The 24,798-nt window shown below is 37.2% G+C and overlaps 1 protein-coding gene across 8 annotated transcripts in view; it reads left to right on the plus strand.

Annotated features, from left to right (window-relative positions):
- Positions 1-23,719, plus strand: part of sulf1 (sulfatase 1) — a 40,666-nt gene extending 16,947 nt beyond the window's left edge. Inside the window, exons 3-21 of one of the 8 annotated variants that reach the window (XM_084102964.1) lie at positions 1,166-1,405; positions 2,852-3,003; positions 5,619-5,788; positions 8,067-8,217; positions 8,312-8,487; positions 9,257-9,385; positions 9,688-9,744; positions 11,749-11,884; positions 13,718-13,928; positions 14,983-15,238; positions 15,336-15,432; positions 15,517-15,611; positions 16,525-16,602; positions 17,247-17,419; positions 18,058-18,200; positions 18,501-18,624; positions 20,268-20,301; positions 20,742-20,792; positions 21,454-21,627. In XM_084102964.1, coding sequence (XP_083959090.1) covers positions 1,166-1,405; positions 2,852-3,003; positions 5,619-5,788; positions 8,067-8,217; positions 8,312-8,487; positions 9,257-9,385; positions 9,688-9,744; positions 11,749-11,884; positions 13,718-13,928; positions 14,983-15,238; positions 15,336-15,432; positions 15,517-15,611; positions 16,525-16,602; positions 17,247-17,419; positions 18,058-18,200; positions 18,501-18,624; positions 20,268-20,301; positions 20,742-20,792; positions 21,454-21,487 — 2,507 coding nt within the window. In that variant the 3' untranslated portion in view covers positions 21,488-21,627. Of the gene's footprint in view, positions 1-1,165; positions 1,406-2,851; positions 3,004-5,618; positions 5,789-8,066; positions 8,218-8,311; positions 8,488-9,256; positions 9,386-9,687; positions 9,745-11,748; positions 11,885-13,717; positions 13,929-14,982; positions 15,239-15,335; positions 15,433-15,516; positions 15,612-16,524; positions 16,603-17,246; positions 17,420-18,057; positions 18,201-18,500; positions 18,625-19,218; positions 19,439-20,267; positions 20,302-20,741; positions 20,793-21,453 lie in introns of those variants that run through there. The other 7 variants (XM_084102966.1, XM_084102967.1, XM_084102962.1 and 4 more) reach the window with 7 other exon arrangements.
- Positions 23,720-24,798: the final 1,079 nt, after the last annotated feature.

Below are 24,798 nucleotides of genomic sequence, written 5' to 3' on the forward strand. Positions count from 1 at the left end.
TTTCCAGTACAAATATGTAAACATTCTTGAATCAAGGTTCATTTACTTGAGAAAACCTGTTTTCTCTGAAAAAAATATGAAAATAAATATAGTTTTTGTATAAAACAAGAAAAATATCTTCCAATGGGTTAAGAAAATTAAGTTTATTTTTCTTGCCTCATTGTCAGATGTTGTTCTTGGTTTATGTATACACTTACTTGATTTAGATTTTTTTTTTTTTTTTTTTTTTTTTCAGAAAACAAGACTTGATATCCAGAGCAATTTTGCTTCTCAAGTAAATATTAAATTAAGTGTTTTTGTTTTGTTTACCTTTGTCTTAAACCAGCGTGAGTTTCCATACTGGTCCAATACTGGTTTAAGTTAGTGCTGGTCTAGCTGGTGGACCAGTACAGCCAGTCATAGCTGGTAATGCAGGTTGACCAACATGATATTTCTAGTGATAACAGCTGACGAAGGTCTTGATCCTAGAGGGTCAAGTTCCTTTAGAATTTGGCTCCAACACATCTGCCTTGTAATCTTAAAGACCTTGAATAGCTTCAGGAGTGTTTATTTACGGTTTTAGCTAAACCAAGGCAGTCATGCTGGTTTAACTAGTTAAAAAGCCTTGTGAGAACACCAGCATACCAGCATTCAAAACTGGTGCTGGTGACCGTTTATGCTGGTCTTATTCAGGAGGATTGTCAGTTCTCTCTTGTAGGAGCTCTGTTTAGTTTAAGTTGTTCATTATTAACTCAGCCTTGGAAAGAAAAAGACTTTAGCCTTCTCGGACTTCAGTCCTGGAAACATTTGCTTGCTTGTTGTTAGTCTACTTGATCTGCCACCCAAGTCCCTCTCTTGGTATTTGTCCCATATTGTAAGCATGTTGTAACTGGATCAAGTTCCTTCCTCTTGAGCATAACATCCAATGGGTTTCAATCTCAGACTGTCATCACAGGTTTGACTTATTTCCTATTTCAATATTTAATGGCTTCCCTCAGACATCTGAGAGGATAAGGGCCTTAGTCCTGGAACCACAACCAGTCGTTGCATTGCCACAGAACGGCAGGGATCCTTTTCCACATCTAACACTACTTTTGACAGCATAGTGAATATTAAGACGTGTAAAAGGTTTGAACTTCTCAAACATGCATGACTGAACTTGCATTTGTCTGGTTTTGTCTGTCAGGCTCATTGCAGGTGATGAACAAAACCCGCAAGATCATGGAGGACGGTGGAACCTCATTCACAAATGCGTTTGTAACTACGCCCATGTGCTGTCCATCACGCTCTTCCATGCTGACTGGGAAGTATGTCCACAACCACAACACGTACACCAACAACGAGAACTGTTCCTCGCCTTCATGGCAAGCTCAGCATGAGCCACGCTCCTTTGCCGTTTATCTCAACAACACTGGATACCGAACAGGTGAGAAACCAAATGAGAGACCGATGACTCATTCTAACCTGCTTGATTCAAAACAGGGTTGAATCCAGTTTGCATCATGTCCTGTTTTATAAATGTTGTTCACTTCCCTATAAAATAAAGGCAAAAAGCCTATAAATAAAATGTTTTAATGTAATATAGCTGTCAAAATGAATGCGCTAATTTTACGGTTGAATTGATTTTAATAATTTTAAAATTAATTTTAATAATTATCTCAACTCAGATAAATTTTTTTTAATAATTTTTTCAATAATTTTTTTCTTGCATCCTTTGGCTTGCATTACAGTATATGATCACACTATCATTCATTCAAGTGCTTTTAAAGCATTTAAGTGTGATTAGACGCAAAAGAGAATTCAAAACTGTACCGTCTTTGTTACCGCAATTAATCGTTTGTGATTACATTTTTTTTATTGATTTACAGCACTAATATAAATATATATTATATTTTTGAAAAGTCAAAAAAAGACCATGTTTGATCAAAAATACAGTAAAAAACTTTATATTGTAAAATGTTATTACAATTTAAAATAACTTTTTTAATATTATTTAAAATATATATAATAGTAAAAGTCTATCACTTTTGATCAAATTAATACATCCTTGCTAAATAAAAGTATTAACATTAAAAAATAATAAACAAATCTAACTGACTGCAAACTTTTGAATGGCAGTGTACATTATTATTGTGTGTGTGTGTGTGTGTAATACTTAATGTGTGTGTTAATCTTTTTAAATCTAAATAATAAAAATAACAGACATTCCAGTTTTACATTTAACACAATTCTGCCAGGAAAATGTTAAATTAAATAAAAAGAATGAATATCTGTTGACTGATAATGCTCAAATTATGCTTAATGTTTTGACCTGAAGGTCTTCGTGAAAGTTTATTATTATTAATATTATTATTAGTTTACATTATCATATCTCATCTATCATTTATCATTAGCACTATTCTGAATATGTACTGGGAATTTTTGTGTTCTGCAATTTCACGGGATTTTTGCTTCACATTTGTTTCTCAAAGTCAAATAAAAGTTTTACAGGAATTTTTAATCTGTCTGGTTTGTGGAAGCTAAACATTCTGGTAACCCAGTGCCGTGTGTCTTGAGTGGCAGTAAGTTCTGACCCTGAATACAGGGGTTCAGGCCTTACCACTGCTTGTGGTTTCCAACTGATGTGTTAGTCTACAATTAACTCTCCAGGGCAGACTGGCTGCGTGCCCGGCTCTTTTGGAAGATGTTTTGGCTTAGCTTTGAGGGGAAAGGGTAGAGAAGACATGAATACAATGTAGAGACAGATATTTACAGGTACTCTTCAAAGGCAGTGTGTTGAGACAGTTGTCATAAAATGATAATTTTAGTCTTTGCGTCGACCTCACTGAACATGCTCGAGTTTATATGTTGTCTTTATTTTTTTTTCCCACAGCTTTCTTTGGGAAGTACCTCAATGAGTATAACGGCACCTACATCCCACCTGGGTGGCGTGAATGGGTGGGGCTGATCAAAAATTCCCGTTTCTATAATTACACCGTCTGTCGGAATGGGAACAAGGAGAAGCACGGCGCAGATTATGCCAAGGTATGTGCGCCTGGTCACATAAGTTCACAGCCCTGTCAGCGTGCCAAAGGCTTCTTTTAAACTCAATTTTCAGTTTATGCTCAATTGTATGTTCTGTTCTCAACTAATTTCAGGCCTCTAATTACATATAAAATTTGGGTTGGTTGACTCCACATGGAATGTGGTTAGATTAAAGGGGGCATGGGGAGTTACACTAGTGTCTTGTGTATCATCAGGTGGGTATGTTGAATAAGACTTGGTAGGCAAAGAGATGATGTCCTTGGGGCAAAGTTTCTTTTGGAAACAACCACTGTTGTTGTGTTGCTGATTTGAAAGGGGTGGACATTTAGACTATGTTATGAATGGCACACTTCTCTAGTACAGCATTTTGTTTCACATACTGCTTTTACATTTCTTTAGCAAGCAGTATACAGAGTATATACTATGCAATTTTAAACTAGTATTCCATTTCAAATAGCCATAGTTTGCAGGTCATCCAATACTTTTACCATTTAAAAGGTTTAATTTGATATGGCCACCTTCCATCTCTAGAGTGTTTTGAAGCTGCTGTCAAAACAAGGTTTTGGATCTTCTCATGGCTGTTTTTCAGGTAGCATATTTTTGGGGAACGTGGAATTTGTGCTGAGGTTTCATGGTTTGGGCATAAATTGAGTTGGAGGCAGTCTAAGGGATGAGTAAATAAATGTTTCGACTGTTACTTGGATGTCAATAACCTGCTTGGATGAAGGTGTTAAGTTGCCCATAAGCGGAGAGGCACAAGAGGCTGAAGGTTTCTTCATTAGGTCTGGAGGAATTTTGTGGCTAGGTGTTCAAGTGGTTCCTGGAAACCCTTTAGGAACACTTAAAGGTTAAGGTTCCTGTTTAAAGGTTAAGATTCATGTTTGAAGGGATTAAATAGGTAGGCAGAGCTATAAACGTATAGAAGAACGTCTTGGACAGAAATGTTTTCCCAAATTTTGCATCATAAAATGAATGCACTTGTGATTCTTATTGTTGAAGAATGCCACACATTTCAAATCACCTGTAGCCTTTTAGTCAAGTGAATCATTAAGAATTTGCTGCAAAGGCACAGTTTGTGCCTTAATTCAGTCCAGGCAAAAGATCTTTTGATGAATTGGACAGGTTAGGTACATCCGGATGCTATTTCACTCAAACATTCAATATGATGCTGAATAGTTTTCCAAAATGAACAAACATGCTGGTTCAATTAGTGGTACAACAGAGACTGAAGTGACATAGATGTGTTTTGCTCTAATGCTGAGGAACAAGGTCTACTGAGCATATCTCTAAACAATAACTTCCACAAGATTTTCACTCCCACAGATGCCGGTAGCTGCATGTTTTAGCAATGGGGAGGGTAGAAGGGGGGGATGGAGACTTTCCCACAACCAGCCCAGACCAGGAGCACTGCCATCAAAGGGCTTACGGCTTCAGTATCACGTGATTTTTACCCCCAAGCCCTTGTGCGCATTCCTGCTGCTGCCTCATAGCAGTAAGATTGAGACCATAGTGTTGTCAAAACACCAGACCCATGGAGGGCTACAAACCTCTATTACCATTGAGTGACGCAGTCAACACCCTTGTCGTGCTCAATACCATGTTGTTAGCATCAGGGCATTAGTTGTGTTGATGTGGGTCAATAACAAATAATAGTGTCCATGATGAAGAATAATCATAAATAATGGTTTCATGTGATTTTGAAAAATGTCTTTACTATTTTTAAGAAAACTTGAAATGTAATGATTCTAAAATGTCATGAAATGTAACCAAGTAAAAAGTAATGATGTACTTTCAATATTCTTGACATCCTAATCATGATTGTCAAAAAGAAAATTAATATTTTTTTCTCTCCTGCATGTTGGTTGCATCACATGAATGATTTGGCTGACTAAAGATTTTTTGTTTTGTGTTTTCCTTTTAAGAAATAATAATAGTGTCAAACTACTTTAGGGTTTTTTGGTTACAGTTTATTTTGATGGTCCACTTTAGATATTATAACTATAAGTAACTTTGCAGCTACATGTCAATTAACTCTCATTAGAATATAAGTAGACTGTTAGGTTAGGGTTAGTATAAATTGACAGTTATAGAATAATGTTAGCATGTTTACCTTTTTGGTTATGAATATAATATTCTAAAATCTATTTTCAAATACTTCAAATAAAATTACAAATAAATATAGAAAAATTCAATAATTCAGATAAATTCATAAATGCATAAATACGTATACATTGTAAAAAGTTATATGATCAATAAGTTGACAACATAGATTTTTACATTGCTTTAACTCTTCAAAATAAGTTAAGCAATTTTCAACTTTTTTATAAGTTTCAACTCATTCAACTCAACTCAGATTCAACTCATTTTTTTCAAGTCAGTTTAATGTAATTTAAGTTTAAATTACTTACATTTTTAGGTGCACTCAACTTGGATGTTTAAGGCAGCAACTTTTTTTTACAGTGTATAAAATGGATAAATAAATACATTTAATAAATTCATAAATACAAATAAATAGATCTGGACAAAAAAAACTTGTTTTCTTTTGTTTAAGCCTTGAAAGCAAAGCCAAAACCAAGCATAGTAGTTTATGTTTGAATTTATTCTGCCCATTCCAGGACTACTTCACTGATTTGATTACCAATGACAGCATCAACTACTTTCGAATGTCCAAGCGCATGTACCCGCATCGGCCGGTGATGATGGTGATCAGTCATGCAGCGCCTCATGGCCCAGAGGATTCAGCACCCCAGTTCTCCGAGCTCTTCCCAAACGCTTCCCAGCACATGTGAGTGACTCCCAGAACATTCAGTTACACTCTGCTAGAGCAACAATGCTGAACTACACTGAACCCAGTGTATCCTGTCCAAGAGCCAAGCCCTGCTGGAATATGCCCTGGAGTTTGAATTGTTGAGTCTAGATATTTTTATTGTCCTGTATGTATTTATAATAGGATATTCCAAGGGACACATATTTCAGAAGAACAGTAGCATTCCAAGCAGATAATTTTCCTATAAATTTTAAACCATTATAATTTGGCTTGCAGATAAATATAAGTTTGTAGCTTTAGGAATTTTTGTGGCCTTATATATTTGGATACGCCATTAAAATTAGACTCTTAAGAGATGACTGTGCACTGAAATGCACTTCACACGTGACACTACCAACATGAAACTGAAGTGATTTATCATCCAAGTAAAGTTCTGGCACATGCCAAGTAAGATGATGGGGGATGAGATTTTTATGGTCCTCTCTTTGGTGCCAAGACCTTTATGGCTTCACTGCACTATCAGTTTTGTGGCTAGGCTCCTATTCCACACACTGTGCTGTGGCAACAGGCCATCCATCTCCAAGTCCTTAACATCCCAAGCATGTCAGGATCCTGGTCAGGGCGACATCACACTTTTGTCCCTCAGGCCTATCTATTTCTTTCTCACAATTCTTTCAGCTTGACTTCCTACACAACTTTCTGGCTTCTCTCATATCAATCATGCCTTTCACTATATAGGTTTGGGGAATGCATTGTCTTAGAAGACCCTTTTGTGTTATTAATATGTTTTTAAGTGCATGGGCTCTGAATAGATCACACTTGGATACCCCAAGGTTCACATCGGCAGGCAAGTCGCTCTAGTGCCGAAAGGGTTGCCTGGCAAGTTGTGCCAAAAGAACAGGGAAACAGATGGCAAGCGCAGGTTGCATTTTGGAATAATGCAGCATGGTTTCAGACACTTTTGGGGGTTTATTTGTCATCTGCGTGAAAATTAACAAAAGCATGCACATCCAAACAAAAGAAATAAGGTGCTCAAGTATAAAAAAGTTATGGCTCCAAGAATATTAATTTATTCATATGCATTTTTTTATATAATACATATACACACATTAAAAAAAAATATTTATACACTTATTTATTTACACATTTATTTATATTTTATGCATATATAAATAATGTAAGTACAATTTAAATAATTCAATTAATTAATTAATATTTTACTTTTCATTATTTTAATTATTTTTCTTGTATTATTAATTTTCATAATAGAATATAATAGTAGGTGGCCCTGCTAACGTCATCATGTAAAGGGTTAATAAATCCACAGATATGGAAGAAAAGCATTACATAATCATTTGAGCTTTCTAATGTGGGGATTTGTTGCAAAAACTCTTAAACGCATTGTTTATATTGCTATAAAATAAATCTGCTCATGAAATTGATTTGACAAAGTATTTTCAGTTTTAGTTTTTCGAACGATTCATGAAAAGTAATGCTTTCAATGTTATAGCAGAAACTAAAGGAGGATTTAATCTCAAAGACAAATGTTCTTCACCCTGCCTTGTGACAGGTGTCAAAGTCAGACTAATTCTATCCTTTGACCTCCAAATTCCAAATTTGCTCTACCTGTGCGAAGAGACAGGTTCCTTTTGTGTGGTATATTAGTGTGCCTCACTGGCTGGGTGAAGAGTTCAGTGAGCGGACAAAGACGGACTGAGAAGGAAAGGGCAGAAGCCATCCACTCAGACAGAATGGAGCTTTCCTGTGGCCATCATTCATTATGACACCAGGCACAAGAGTATGGTCAGAAAAGCAAAGGAAGACCATGTCTTTCAGCTGTGGAGGGAGGCCAACTGCAGTCAACAGGTGGCCATCTCGTAGCCTTAGCTCCACAAACTAGTCCGCAGCCTCCTGTTTACCCAGCTTTTTATTCTCCACTTCAAATGCAAATGAGTTATAGCCCTGTCGTTGCTGGACTTATTACAAACTTTATTTTGGGCCTGAAGGCTGGGGAAGCTATTATTTTTCTTCTGCATGTGCCAACCCTCAAACGATTAAATGCTGCCAAGAAACCCTGAGACTCTCAGCATGGTGTGAGGAGAGATGGAGAGCGAACCCAAGAAAAACACCTAGCGAGGAGAATTAGTGCGTTTCCGTGGAGGGGGAAGAGCGACTGCTCTGTTATTGATGCTTGTCAAGTGTGTTATACAACAGACAACTTTAAGCACAAGTGGTTGTGAAATAGCAGACAGGTGCATGTTTTTCTCACAGTAGCATGTTGTGTTTATTCACACAGAACTCCCAGCTATAACTACGCACCAAACATGGATAAGCACTGGATCATGCAGTACACCGGCCCGATGAAGCCAATTCACATGGAGTTCACCAACTACCTGCACAGGAAGAGGCTCCAGACGCTGATGTCTGTAGATGACTCGGTGGAAAAGGTCAGTGGTTTAGGCTTTCTTGCTCTGAATTCTGGATATTCAATTGGCTCTGTATATGAATTGAAAGGAAATGTGTGTTTGCTCTGCATTACAGATATATAATGCTCTGGTCGACACTGGGGAGCTGGATAATACCTATATCATTTACACAGCTGACCATGGTTACCACATTGGCCAGTTTGGCCTAGTCAAAGGGAAGTCTATGCCATATGATTTTGACATCAGAGTGCCTTTTTTTGTCAGAGGTCCTAATGTGGAGCAAGGGGCAAGGTAAAATCAACTTTTGTTTGAAACACACCTTTTGCACAATATAATTTCTATTCACACTTTATTTATATAATTAATCAATGTATAAATTATTCTACATATTTATTTTAGGAATTATTATTAGTTTTTAGCCATATAGTATATTTTTTCTACTGATATATTAAAAATAAATATATAAATGTAATCTACTGTGTACAATATGTATGTAAAAATGATGATGATTAGTGATATAATATAGAAATTACTTTGTATGTTGTATGTATATATATGTATATGTATATATGTGTATATGTATGTTATTAATATATACCCTTTAGATATAAATTAAATTATATATTCTTAAATTAACAGTTATTAAGGTCACACTTGAGTTTAGGGTCCTATTCTCACTATTAACTAACTACTAACTATAACTTTTGCCTCAAGAAACTCCTAATTACTGCTTATTAATATAAGTAGTTGTTAAGTTTAGGTATTGGGTAGGATTAAGGGATGTAGAATATGGTCATGCAGCAGAATAAGGCATTAATATGTGCTTTATACGTATACTAATAAACACCCAATATCCTAATAATATGCATGCTAATAAGCAACTAGTTCATAGTGAGAATTGGACCCTAAAATAAAGTGTTGCCGTTTATTATATTATATTATATTATATTATATTATATTAATTATATTATATTATATTATATTATATTATATTATATTATATTATATTATATTATATTATATTATATTATATTATATTATATTATATTATATTCCACAGGAACAACCATCTTGTGCTAAACCTCGATCTAGCACCCACAATCCTGGATATAGCTGGCCTGGACACTCCACCCGATATGGATGGCAAATCTATCCTGAAGCTTTTGGAGCAGGAGAAGACTGGCAATAGGTGAGCAAAATCCTCTTCATAAACACATTCCCAGTATAATATATAGTTGGTTAGTGTCTGTTTATTGCTTTTAATTTAATTAACTCGAGTTTAATGGTTCCTGAACATTTGGAGTTAATTTATAAAGGGTTTCTGGCGAGTAAAGAACGCTGGAAATGTTCTGGGGTCACTGCCACTCACGATGGCAGGAGATGTTGAGCAAATTAAGGTGTCATAATTCAGGCCAAGTTAAACATCTGCTTATGGTATGCAAATGACACAAAGATTGAGTGAAATAAAATATTTGCGTTTTCATGTTGCAGATTCAAACCCAACCGGAAACCCAAAGTCTGGAGGGACACATTCCTCGTGGAGCGGGGGTAAGACAAACAATATTCCCTCTCTTCTCAATCATACTATAAAATCGCTGCAGAATGTGCAAAATAAATTTGAATTGATTTATTTTGTAAAGGAGGCTCACCGCATACAATTCAAACCATTCCAGGATTTCGCTGTAAAATCGCCAAAAGATAAGATCAGAAGTACTTATGATTTTAGGATTCCATTGCACAAACATCCTTCTTCCTTGACGTGTCTTGGTACAAGTTCACTTAAAAATGAGGCAAAAAATATTCTTTTCTTTTTTTTTCAAAATTACCATTAAAAATCACTACAGCATCACAAGTAAGGTCAGACTTTTACATTCTTTGATCAAATGTGTTCTCAGGAGCTCAACTATTCACATGGCAGATTTAGACCCCCATTATCGGATATGTTTCAGTAACCTACTCGTGACAGAAAAAAAAATCCTTCCCCAGGGTAAATATATGATATTACCTGTGGTATCAGACTCAAACTTGATATGTGTGTGTAGTGTTTCCCTTGATTTCTATGACTGATGTTAGGAATGTGGGTATATGGTATTGAGGTTACCCTATTTAACTCACATTGCCTTTGCATTCTCTTATATATTGTAACTGTGGCCGTGGGCTCAACCACGCAGCTATTTCAGTCTAACATTCCTCGTGTCACTCACATGGAGCTGTCAGTCTACATAATGGCACATTATCGCTCCCACAGTCAGCCTGTGCTTAGTTTCTCCTTAAGGCTAAGTAAAAGAAGGTTTTCCAGAGATGGCGCAATCGTAAAGCACATCGTTGATCAGTGCCGGCTGTTGCTTCCGTGACTCAGTGCTGTTGTGTATAAAGCCAGACCGTGGACTCGAAGCATGTTTATACCAAAATGCCATTAATTCAACCTGTTTTGCACGGTCACGACAGCTCCCATTTTGTGAGAAGTCAGATTAGTGAGTACTTCATTTATCAACCGTGGTGAAATCATGCAGAGCACTTAATTTCCGCTACAGGCGGAGGCCGGAATGATTCGGAATGGCGTTCCAGCACTTTATATTTCTAAAATGTTTTTGTAGATGATGGTGAAGGTAATTTTTAAATGTAAAAATAGGCTAAATGAAATTTTGTATGTAGGTAAAACTTTATTTTAAGGTGACGTAGTTGCACGTTACTACATGTACTTACTATACTAATAACAGTAAATTATGCATTATTACAAGTAACTAATTCTAAACCAAACCCTAACCGTAACTCTATAGTGAGTAGTTAATTAATATTACTCTACTTATTTGATTAAGTACAATGTAACTACGTCACCTTAAAATAACGTGTAACCAATATCTATTATTGAATTCCATAAAATATTTTTAATTCATGCTTTTGGGGGGACTTCATTCATATTTTAAATCAGAATCATCACATTTTTGGGTTCGCTCCACTTCAAATCCTAATTCTACCTTTTTAATGCTTTATTGTTATGGGTGGCTGGGCTTAACAAATGTCTTATGTACAATCTAATACATAGAAATTGTTCTAGAAACAAGTTTGCTTAGAAATTGCTAGTAAATTTCTAATTTCATTTTGCCATTAATTCAACCAAAATCTTCCAGGATATATTTGTCCTCCTAGTTATCGTTCAACAGGGGATTTTATTTTTTTTTTCCTTTTTTGGAATTTGTAAATATTGGAAGAAAAAAAAAATCCCCTGTTGAACGATAACTAGGAGGACAAATATATCCTGGAAGATTTTGGTCCCATTGTTTCACTGTAAAAAGTGATCAGTTGACTTAACTTGAAGTTTGAAATTTACCTAATTTTAAGGCAACGGATTTCCTCACTTTTTAAGTTAAGTCAACTGATCACTTTTTACAGTGTTCTATGTGCTGTGAAAGCTGTATGCACTTATCACAACAATTATGAGATGCGGACCTGGAAGGGACGGTAATGATTTCCAGGCTTCCGAAACTTCAGTGAGGCTGCCAACTTCAAAACGTGGCCTAGCAACTCACCCAAGCACATTTGTCATTCTAGTAAAATCCTGCGCAAGAAAGATGACTCAGGAGGCAACCTGAACACACAACACTCCAACAGCTTACCCAAGTACAAGAAGCTGAAGGAAGTGTGTCAGCAGGCTGAGTTTCAGACGCCCTGCGAACAACCAGGACAGGTATAAACTCAAATACACACATGCATCACTGTTATTCTCACCCACTGGATATATCTGTATATGTGAACTTGCCCACTTATGCGCAATGCATTCAAACATTCACGTAGTCTCAACCTGGTCCTTGTTTCCTCTACTGTCAGCTATGTGCTAAGAACTGTGAGTTATAACGAAGCTTATAATGATTGAATACATTAATTTGCACCTTCAACATGAAGCCGGAGATTGGAGTGTGCAGCACATGTGAGTGGTGCCACTGTAATTGAAACCGATATTTACAAAAAATTCTGGATAATTGGAGATTGGTCATCATAGTTTTCTTTCATCAGCACACTGTGTGCCTGCTGCACCAGAACCTCTGTGGCGTGGCAATGAATCAGAGACAGCTGAACATTACAAATTGGTACATTTTCAGGTAGTGTAAATGCAGACAGTATTTCAAGGACTACACTAATGCAAACCAGATTCATTTTATGGTCAAGTTAAGTGATTGCCTGCAACACTTTGTCTGGAAATTTGATTGAATGCAGAAAGGTCGTTTGTGTGCGCCTGGAATAACACACAGATTTCCGTATTCACATTTTAGTCCAGTCACCTGCCAGAACAAAGCTGAAGAAGTGTTGGAGAAAGATCTGAACGTATTTTATGAACAGACCTCATTTCATTATTTACATATTTAAAGTCAACATGAAATTAGATTAGACGTCATTTGCTTTAACACAAGTCCCTCGTTATTAAATGCAGCTTTAAGTTAAATGTATTGCATGTGCTTTTGTGTTCACTTTAAACAGCAAAATATATGTACAATGTATTCTCTTCCCCCTCACCGCTGAACTGACATTGACATTGTCGATTTTGTGTGAAACGCACACTCTAAGAAGACTGATATGGTTTAGGTGTTGAGCACAGACAAAGCTTGAAGTTGTTATGGTCTGCTACTTCCAGCTCAAGTCTTAGCTTGAGTAGAGTATAAGTATCTGTTTTTCCAATATACTCTCCCTCTTTCTTTTTGACTAGGAATGTTGTTGAAAAAGCCTAGCAAAGATGGCGTTAACGCAGTCTTACTGCCTGCAGTGGGGCCAATGAGGGCAGTGTGTGTGATTGAGCCTGTGTGAAAGTTTATGCCCGTTTCTTCCTGAGTCTGAGTTGTGTCTCCGTCATTCAAGAAGCGAGGCCTTACATAGTTGGCTGTGGCGCTGTTTGCTTATGTCTGTTTGACTTCTGCCTATTTGGAGCCAGTCTCTGTGTGTGGATGTGAGGTACAAGAAATTTTCAACGTGTGTTAGTGTGTGTGTGGGGCGGGTGTTTGGCTACTACGTTTGGAGGAACTAAATGAGTGAAATACTCAAGCTAGCCTTGGCTAACTCCTTTTTGGTTTGCCGCCCTTCAAACAAACATCCTTGCTGCAAACAGATATAGCATCATCTGCAGATACATAAACTCATTGACAGGACTCTAGAGTTTAACAGGGAAACAGCAGGGTTGTGGCCATTGTTTGGATATGGTTTCCCATAGTCGTGAGCACATGTCTGAGCTGTGGTCAGTTTGCAAAGCAAACAGCTCTGCGAAATTAGGAGATTGAGTCTAAATTGGCTTCTGATTGCTTCTTTATGGGAAAGAATTGCAAGGTGGGTCTTGTGCTGTATGATTGTGAATTAATGGGATTACTCTACAAATGCAGATGTTTGACCGCTAAGCTCACTGTTCACAGACAGAAGATTAGTTTAATTCATAAAATAGCTGTGGTTATGCAAATGAGGCGGCTCTAGCACATTAAGTGGTTAGCCAGACAAAAATGTCTGTCCTCAAGCTGAATTCCTTCCCTTTTTGTTACAGAAATGGCACTGTGTGGAGGAGGTCAGTGGGAAGTGGCGTTTACAGAAGTGTAAGAGCTCTCTGAAGGAGGGATCCAAGAAAAGAGTGAGAAGTCTTCGCTCTCGAAGCTATGAGAGCCGGGAGAAAGACTGCCACTGTGGAGAGCGACCTTACAAAGCGGCCAAGGCAGCGCGGCGGGCACACCGACAGTTTGCCCACAGCAGTAATCCACGTAAGTATGTGCGCTCAAATGAGGTGAAGAGAGTTCATGGGTCTGCTAGCTGTTCAAGACTGTGTAGACAAACACTGGACCTTTTAGACTTGGGTTGAAAGTCACTCCCAAGTCGCCACCTACTGGTTTAACAATGTAGCGTACAGGAAGAGGCACTTATCAAATCGTTAAAGAGTGAACTGATTCAAAAGTTTTGAGTCAATGGGAAGAATCAAAGTCCTCACTACTAATGGACTAATCTTGTTCAACACTGAAACTATCTTCCCAAGATACAAACTACTTATTTAGTTTAACTGGTAACACTTTACAATAAGGTATAATTTAACATTTAATGTATTAACAAACATAGAGTAACAAATGCATTGCTCATTGTTAGTTCATTTATTCATCTTTGTTAATGTTAGTTAATAAAAAATACAGCTGTTCATTGTTTGTTCATGTTAGTTCACAGTGCATTAACTAATGTTAACAAATACAACTTTAGATTTTAATAATGCATTAGCAAATGCTGAAATTAACATTAAGATTAATACATTCTGTAGAAGGATTGTTCATTCTTAGCTCATGTTAACTTAAAGTAGTTAACTAATGTTAACTAATAAAACCTCACTGTAAAGTATTAACATTTAACTAGTTAGCTAGACTAAAACTACATAAAAAGCTATATATAAGCTATAAAAGTATTCTATAACTAAGAATATACCTGCGACCGATAAGTGGTTTGGAGGATGGATGGATATTTGTAATAATATACATAAATTAAAATTTTACTTTTTTTTAATGTTTTTAAAAGTCGTCAATATTTTTCAATATGCAATTTGTCTGTGATGGCAAAGCTGAATTTTCAGCAGCTGTTACTCCAGTCTTCAGTGTCACTCCCATAGTGAGAGAACTCTGAATCATATTTTTGGTGCCATCTATTGGTTAGGAGCTGAAGTGGCATATTTTTGTGGAAGTGGAAATTTAAGGAGCTCCAGCAATGTTAATAAAATAATATTAACTATGAAATGTGAGTATTTAAGTATGTGTAGCTTATGCTGATGTTTTCCCTAAGGCTACAGACCTCGCTTTGTGCACACACGGCCTGCCAGATCCCTGTCAGTGGAGTTTGAGGGCCAAATCTATGATGTGGACCTGCAGGCTGATGACAAAACCCCTCTTGAGCCTCGACCAATCAGCAAACGGCACTATGAGCCTGAGGGAGGTATTGATTCTGACTTTGGGTTGGAGTCTGATGACGGATCAGAGGAGATGCAGTCAGATGACACTAATGCTGTGGGATACCCCAATTCTCTCAAAGTCACACACAAGTAAGAGCTGCAAGCCTTTGGACATTCAGTGTTATTGTAGTTTAGGCTGCTAAGTGTGTTTTGCTCATTTATTGTTAATTTTGACTTGGGATCACAGGTGTTTCATATTAATGAACGACACTGTGCGCTGTGAAAGAGAGATTTACCAGTCTTCCAGAGCGTGGAAAGACCACAAGAACTTTGTGGACCAAGAGGTGAGACCCACTGTCCCATACTAACTTTAGGATTACTGCTGTTTAAACCACATGAATGATGTTTTTCATATACTTGTCCCATAGATTGAACTTCTCCAAGATAAAATGAAGAAACTGCGTGAGGTTAGAGGTCATTTGAAGAGGAGGAGACCAGATGAGTGTGACTGTGGAAAGAAGAGGTCAGTTTTGACATTTGTCTTGGCAATGTGAACTGGATGATTTTGAGGCAACTCTGAGCGTACAATGGAAACATGATTGGTCATCGTTCCACTCATCATCTCTCTTGTATTTTACTTCTTTAGATACACTACTGTTCAAAAGTTTGGGGTCAGTAAGATTTTTTTTTTTAAGCAATTAATACTTTTAAAGTACATTAAATTAATAAACAGTAAAGACTTTTACATTATTACAAAAAATATATATATTTAAAATAAATCCTGTTCTTTTGGATGTTCTATTGACTGTTTTCAACATTAATGATAAAAAATATATATTCTTGAGCACCAAATTACCGTAATAGAATGATTTTTAAAGGATTGTGTGACACTGAAGACTGGAGTAATTGCTGGAATAAACTACATTTTAAAATATATTAAAATTGAAAACTTTATTTAAATTGGGATATTACTACAAGAAATTATTTTCTTACTATTTTTTTGTTTTGTTTTCCTGTTCAAATATCTCAACATTTCTTAAATCAAGATACATTTATTTGAGAAGCAAAATGAAAATGAGTTTTTCCTTGAAACAAGAAAACACATCTGCCAATGGAATAAGAATTAATTATTTCCCTTTGAATTAAGTTTATTTTCAATTTTTTTTTATTATTTTCTCACTTAATAAATAATTGCAGCCTTGGTGATACTTTGTTTAAAAACAGTAAAACAAATCTTACCCACCCCAAACTTCTGAATGATAATGTAACTGTAGTTTGGATATTGAATATCTGAATTCTTCAATCCTGATTAAATAGTAACAAATTCATCATTTTGAATCTGAACAGCAATATTTAGCAAATCAATCTGAGTTAGTCGAAGGCCTTTTGAGAAATTCCAGCTGAATTTAGTGCTGTTCTCTCCTTATTACAACCAGTTACTATAGCAAAGAGAGAGAGCAGAAAAACAAACCTGAAAGATTGAAGAATAGGAATGACCACCTCCATCCCTTTAAGTGAGTTCTATTCGTGTGTGTCTGTGCCTCGTCAGTTTGTCTGTACTCTGTAGGATTGTCTCTTTGTTAAAGTGTGTTGGATTAATGTCTAAATCTGTGTAGCATCTCTAACACACTTTACACAACACACGATTCACGCTGATAATGTCTCTTCTAAATTCAATGATTGTTGTATGTGAAATAGTGTATGGATGTGTATCATGTTTACAATCGGTTTGGTGGAAATGTTGGTGAGCTTATATAAATCATGGAATCTAAGAGTTCTCAGTTGGTCCTGTTGCATGTGTAATGTTGCATGCATGCATGTGTACCTGTATATTGACTTCTTTTCATTCCATGGGTCACTGTTTTATACCATACAATTCCAGCAGCAGTCTCTACCCATAAACATTAGCATTTCAAGTGTAAACAAATCACTTTAATTGTAAAGTGAGATTATGAAACACCCTGATCTGAAAATAGGACAAGAACCTTGTGGTTTTGGGGGAGGGTGGTGTGTGCACGATCCTTCCACTTTCTCACGACCTCTGACCCCATCTATGTATGGAGCTGGCTGGTCTACCTCCCCCTATCATTGTGTAACTCACCTGGGATGGCGTTCCCTTTTGCTTTGGCTCTAATGTCTCATTCATTTATGCCACCAGAGAGGCCACGCAGGAAGTGGACAGCAAGGCTCAACTCTACAACGAGATCCGCCGCAGGAAGAAAGAGAGGAAGGAGAGGAAGAGGCAGAAGAAGGGTGATGACTGCAGTCTTCCTGGTCTTACCTGCTTCACACATAATAATGACCACTGGCAGACCGCCCCCTTCTGGAACTGTAAGGAAATGCTCATTGTTTTTGCTACACTCTTAAACAGGGTACAAAAGATACACCTTTGTACCTTATTTACTCATAAAGGGTACATATTAGTACCTTAAAGGTAAATATTAGTGCCTAAAGTGTATGTATTAGTCAGATGTGTGTAGTAACAAAGTACAAATACATTGTTACTGTACTGAAGTACAGTTTTTGGATATTTCTACTTTTACATGTCTAAATATGTTTAACTCCATTACATTTTTAAGAGAAAATTTATACTTATTCTCTGATATGTTTTCCAGACGCTTTCATTATATTTTCAAATGCAAGGCACAAAAAAGAAAAGCTATGCACTATGCAGATTGGTCAGAGCGATATCCAGTTCTCTAAAGAATCTTCTGATTTAATTCAGTTCCTTTGAATCTTTAAAACTGGTTCACAAAGAGGTCTGAATGATTAATTTAATCACAAATATGAATCTAAATCCCGAGAAGTAGACTGAATAATAAGTACCTTTTGAAAGGGTACTGCCCCAGTGACAGTGACAGATTTAGTACCATTATTTGAGAGTGTAGTCTATAAGTCAACTCTTTTTAAACATATTTTTTTCTACTTAATATGTTCATTGACAAAACTATTTCTCTTTTTTTTCATAGTGGGTGGCTTCTGTGCCTGCACAAGCTCTAACAACAACACATACTGGTGTCTGAGAACTATTAATGACACTCACAACACGCTCTTCTGTGAATTTGCAACTGGCTTCCTGGAGTATTTTGACCTAAACAGTGACCCGTATCAGGTGAGGATGTGTGACATGTTTTCAGTTGCATTTGAGTAGAATAAATTGCTCTATTGAGTCTGAGATTATGCACATCAGTAGTGCTTTAGCGCTGCTGTGGGGATGCAGGTTTGAATCTGATCCTTCTGCCTCACTGCTTTCTTTGTATGCAGTGCACTGTTAAATAAAAGCTTTAAAAGCCCATCATTTAAAAAAGAACTCTGAGGATAATGACTCTTCCTGTAACGACATGCTATTATCCTTCATCTACATTACAGCACTTACAATAACTGACTCAATAATACATATTATGTTTTGCAGTTAACCAACGCTGTTTACACAGTGGAGAGGGACATTCTGAGCCAGTTGCATTTACAGCTGATGGAAATGAGGAGCTGTCAAGGCCACAAGCAGTGCAACCCCAGACCCAAAAGCTCAGATGCAGGTACTGTAACACTCCTGTCCAGTCTCTGTATCACATGTTCCGTGTGAAATAGGGGGAAAAAACATGCCAGCACACCTTTATTTTTGATTCTAAGATGCTTTCAATGTCCAAATCTGAAAAATCCAGTTGCATCTCTGGTGAGAAACCAGATTAAACCAGCCTAAGGTGGTTTGCTAGTCTGGTTTAAGATGGTTTCCCAGCATGTCTAAGCTGATGTTTAGCTGATTTTTTTTTTTTTTTTTTTTTAGCTGGTCTTCCAGCCTGACTACCTGAAGCGCCATTTTAAAACCAACCAGTAAACCAACTTAGGCTAATTTATTGTTTTTTATTCTAGCAGGTATACACAATGATGCATGCTGGCTCATTTTTTTAAGCCAAGATTTCATTGTCCAAGTTGAGAAGAAAGTGCTGAATATTTAGCAACACTTGGTCTAGTATGTTTTGGCACACTCTGAGGATGCATGAATGGGATGAACCATGTGTCGGATCTCTAAATGGTGGATGATGGATCGGTCACTGATTTCGGTTTCTCTCTAAACCGCCTGCTCATCTCTTTATTTCCCTTTAATATTTTCCATTTTATTCCCTCAACAGGGGACAGTGATTTCAGCAGTCTAGCAATCACATCATCTCCTAGTTTTGCATTTTTTCCCATTCCTGGTGGATATGAATGGCTCCTGTGAAAGTTTTGTACCAATAGAGATGGTTTATTTTATATTTATATATATTTATAGGTGTAAGAACCTATTTATGTGCTCTGTAATTTTGAAAATCTAAAACTATAAACATACTGACAAACATTCCTCTCTGAGTGTTTTTTTATATATATATACATATATATTTTAGCAGTGGAATTGTGGTTTAAAAATTCTAGCAGGAATGTTGTCTTTATTCATTTCTAGGAAGGAAGAGGTCATAACTTTGGGTAATTGGCTGTATAAAACCTGCTGTCATCAGAACCACTGAGATTTTCACTGTTCTGAAAACCGTTTATAATTTCCTATGAGGAGAGACTGACTCATCATAATGACCTCATAAAGACCAGTTATAAATGCTACTGAGATTATTTGCAATATTGAATATTTTTGATTTATACAAATTGTCATAGCTTTTCAACAACTGAATTAGTAATGTGGTCAGCACCTGTGTTTTGGGGGGCAAAAACAATGGCTAAAATCTAAATCTAAAAATCTAAAATCAATAGTTTGCCCAAAAAATAGATTGTCAGCATGTACTCATACGCATGTTGTTTCAGATCTGTATGACTCTGTTCCGTTAAAAAACAAAAGAGAGGCCAATCAAAAAATAGGATTTACCACAAAATATCTCAAAAACAGATGCATGTTTTTACATATTAGTCTGCATGTTGGCATATTCTCATGTTATTTGTGATCTTACGTCATTCATCGCTGTTAACAGTCATTCCATTCTTAACACTACACTTCCTTACCATCTTTTTCTTCAGGACCATCAGAGGATTTTCCTCATTTATCCTTTAAATCATCATTCCTTCATTGTGTCTTTAACACAACCTCTCCTCAGGAGCTGAGGGTTATGCATGAAGATCTGCAATGTGATTTACTTACTTTTTTTTTATTACAATAGACATTTAACATGTTAAATGCTTTTATTTTCCTGATCAGGAAGTAAAGATGGAGGAAGCTATGATCAACACAGGTATCCACATTTTTGAATCCCTCATTGGCTTTTGAAATAACTGCATGGGCAGCTTGTTTCCACTAATACGCCATGTTTCATTGAGCTAAGTGTGTGGTTGCATGCTGGGTTGAGCTAACAATTTAAGTACATTTAAAAATCACACGAATATTAGTATTTTAAACCCCAATTACAAGTTCATTTTAACTCTCGAACAGTTTGTTGCTTTTTATGTATGCCTAGATGTCATTTAAACCAAAATCATTTACATAATTTATCAAATATGTTTTGAAATTTAAAATCCAAGACTTTTGACTCTTCATATACACATCATTTAGTGGGAAATAGCATCTCATAAACATCTCAGTGCACAGATCATCAATATTTGAGACTTTTTAATTACATTTTTCTCGTTCATGCCTGTCTTGACATCTCTGTTTTTTGGCTTACCTGCTTACCAGGCAACAGCATCGAAAATGGTCAAAGTTGAGGAGGCCAAGCCTTTCATTCCTGTGAGTCTTTGAGACCATACGAATCCATTTCTGTTCTCATTCCACTTTCAAGTAGTTCTCCACACCGCATACCATATCTCCATAGACGTTGAGTGGCAGTTCTGGTTCAGCGTGGGCCGTGTCTCCTAGGCCATCGGTTACTGCCTGACCCACTCGGGGAATGCTCATTTCATTCTCTCACCCTCCTTTAACACGCTTTTGTTTTTGCAGATTTTCATTTCCTGTACCTTTCACCCACCCTTTCAGCCTCATATTTATTTCTTTTTTCGGTTGCTGATTTCTTGGTTCCAGGATTTTCCATCTTTTCAGTCTCTTGTTGGATGTTTTACTTTGATTTGAACCTCATTGCACAGATTTTCAGTCTGTCTGCGCACCCTTTATTTATGATGTATTGGTTTTGGGTGTCCGTTTGGAGGACATTTGTTGTCTTGATCTGCATTCACACTGCTTTACTGCTTCAAAATAGAGCTTTTCTATTGGTCTAAAGCTTAAATAAGGCACTGCAGTGGTGTATGGGGCACTAATTCAAGACCCCTCGGCAGGAGTAGGCCGGGAATAACTGCATGTTTTAGACACATTCCAAAGCAAAGCTTTTCTGCGCAGCTATCGCCAGCCCTTACTGACTTTTCTCGCTTCCCCCCCCCCCCTTCCCGTTTCCCAGAACACAACCAGCCTGGGACGTCCACAAAGGTTAAACTGCCCAATTTCACAGAGGACTTCATCTGGCAAGAACTGGCAGATTTGTACAGCGTGAATGAGAGTCTGTACGAACACAGGCACAACTACAGTCCCGTTCTGGATGACTGGATGAACTTTTGGAAGGATGTAGATAGTATGTTTGCACTGCTGAGAAATTTAAAGACACTCAACCAAACCGATAAGCTTGACCCCCTGGCTGAGCTGGGCTCCGGGGTCCCGGAGGAGGCCAGCGGCGCTGGTTCCCCCATCCAAGAGGAACGGCCCCAGAGCCCCGTCACCACAGGTCCCCCAAGAGACCTGAGCCCCAAAACGCTTCAAGAGAGTCTCTTAAAGTCTCTTAATGAACTCCCAGAGGGTCGCCCGACCAAACCGAGCGCTCTTCCAAGAGGAGACACCTGGGTTCATCAGCTGGAAAACGAGTTGGACAATGACGGAATGACGTTTAGTGGCAATGGAGTCACCGAACTGGAGACCCGCCATGACTTTCTGTTGCGCAGCTCAAAAATTGTAGATCTCCACCTGCAGGAAGAAGAGGAGGACATTTTTCAGGCCCAGGGTTACCTTCCCCTCTCGCCACAGCCAGCCAGACCTCCAGAGCCTGCTCTGGAAACTCTTCCAGCATGGAGTGAAACCTTACAGGAGAGGTGGAACGGAAGCTCCAAACCTTTTACCCACAAGCCCAGGGACGTTCAGGAGGGCAGTGCCGCGGGCCCATCCCATTGAGAAAGGACTGTTGCCCATGCACTGTGAAGCCAGACAACTCAGAGACACTAACCCCACGGAGCATGGACTGATCTCCTGTATAATCCAATGAATTATTTTATTTTTTACAGGTGTTTCCATTTATTAGAATTCAGTGTTATGTATTTTGTAAAAAAAAATATATATATAAATATAAAAATTGAGGTAAAGTATTGGATGCATCTTAAATGTTGGGTTTGGTTTTAAATCTGAAGTGGGAAAATGCCATCAAAGTAAGGTTTTAATATATTTTTAATCAAAAAGAAAGAGGTTAAAATGGTGAAACCATTGCGTTCAGTTTTGAATTAACCACATGCAGATTGTTTCCCCAAGATGCACTTTTGTTTCATGTTTCTCAACGCATTCTTCAGTCTCATTTAGACATAAACAACTCCATGTTGACACTAACACAAGTCATTATTTGTTGGATTCACGTTCGATAATGAGTATTGTTGTTCTCCTCTTCTATGTTTACTTCAGCTTATTGGGTTTACACTATAAAACACAGCTTGAACATGTTTTATACACTTGGATTGTGGGTTTAATGGTTTGACTTCTTGGCGAAATGTTTTTCTCACAAATGTTGTATAGTTCGGTCCATATAATGTAAGAAGGGCATTCACTGTATAAGTGCTTTTATCATGGATGACTCTAACGTTTTCACTAACCCACAGTAATTACTTTTAAAGTAGCTTGTTTCATTTGTGAAGAATGTGAGATGGGCCTTTATTCAGAATGTTGTGACCATTTTTGTCCTGTCTTTTAGAATTACAATGTCTAAACTCATTTTTGAAGAAATTGTTTGAATATGAGGTGACCTTCCAAATTTGCAAATATTATGTTACTTTTTAACCAATGGTGTTGGAACAATTCTGGCTTCTGGAAAGCCAAGAAGCTGTTTTGAAATAAAAATCTTCCAAACATTTGTTTCAGCTACCTTGTGCTTTTAACCCTTAAATGCATGAATGTTTCGCTAATCATTATTACATATTAAGGTCTTTAGCGACCCGGATCTATATCTAAAATGGATCTCTGCCTGTCACGATAATATAAAACTCTCCTGATATTAGAGTAACAATTACAGAGGAACAAGAATAAAGTATTTTATTACCTTTTGAAGCTTGGAAGGTTTGAGCAGATGTTTTAAACCATCATCACTGTCCTCGTCAGAGCTCATTTCCCAGTACATTCAGCATCATATTTGCCATTTCAAACATATTCTCAAAACTATCATTTTCAACATCTTCAAAATCAATATTTTAATCGCTAACAGCTTCAACAGATCCACCATCAAGTGACAGTGACCCTAATATTTGATTGTGTTCAGTACTTGTAATTTTTTTTTCTGATGTTTTTTTTTTGCTGAGTAAATAAGTTTTGCTGATGATACTTCCTATTCTTTTTTTTTTCTGCCTGCCGTAACTATGAGTGAGATGTCACTTCATCATTGTATCAGACATTGCCACCTTGTGGAATAAAGGTAAACTGCACTTATTCAGTCATCAAAGATTCAATTATTGTTGTGCAGAAAAATATACTTCCACTATTACACACCTTGGGTCGTTTGCGACCCTATAAAATGCGACCCAAAAAATGAATGGGAAAACAGGCATCATTTAATTTATATATATATATATATATATATATATATATATATATATATATATATATATATATATATATATACAGTGAGGAAAATAAGTATTTGAACACCCTGCTATTTTGCAAGTTCTCCCACTTGGAAATCATGGAGGGGTCTGAAATTGTCATCGTAGGTGCATGTCCACTGTGAGAGACAATCTAAAAAAAAAAAAATCCAGAAATCACAATATATGATTTTTTAACTATTTATTTGTATGATACAGCTGCAAATAAGTATTTGAACACCTGTCTATCAGCTAGAATTCTGACCCTCAAAGACCTGTTAGTCTGCCTTTAAAATGTCCACCTCCACTCCATTTATTATCCTAAATTAGATGCACCTGTTTGAGGTCGTTAGCTGCATAAAGACACCTGTCCACCCCATACAATCGGTAAGAATCCAACTACTAACATGGCCAAGACCAAAGAGCTGTCCAAAGACACTAGAGACAAAATTGTACACCTCCACAAGGCTGGAAAGGGCTACGGGGAAATTGCCAAGCAGCTTGGTGAAAAAAGGTCCACTGTTGGAGCAATCATTAGAAAATGGAAGAAGCTAAACATGACTGTCAATCTCCCTCGGACTGGGGCTCCATGCAAGATCTCACCTCGTGGGGTCTCAATGATCCTAAGAAAGGTGAGAAATCAGCCCAGAACTACACGGGAGGAGCTGGTCAATGACCTGAAAAGAGCTGGGACCACCGTTTCCAAGGTTACTGTTGGTAATACACTAAGACGTCATGGTTTGAAATCATGCATGGCACGGAAGGTTCCCCTGCTTAAACCAGCACATGTCAAGGCCCGTCTTAAGTTTGCCAATGACCATTTGGATGATCCAGAGGAGTCATGGGAGAAAGTCATGTGGTCAGATGAGACCAAAATAGAACTTTTTGGTCATAATTCCACTAAACGTGTTTGGAGGAAG

The sequence above is a fragment of the Abramis brama genome, assembly GCF_963993115.1.
Source record: "Abramis brama genome assembly, chromosome: 24".
Classification (NCBI taxonomy): Eukaryota; Metazoa; Chordata; class Actinopteri; order Cypriniformes; family Leuciscidae; genus Abramis; species Abramis brama.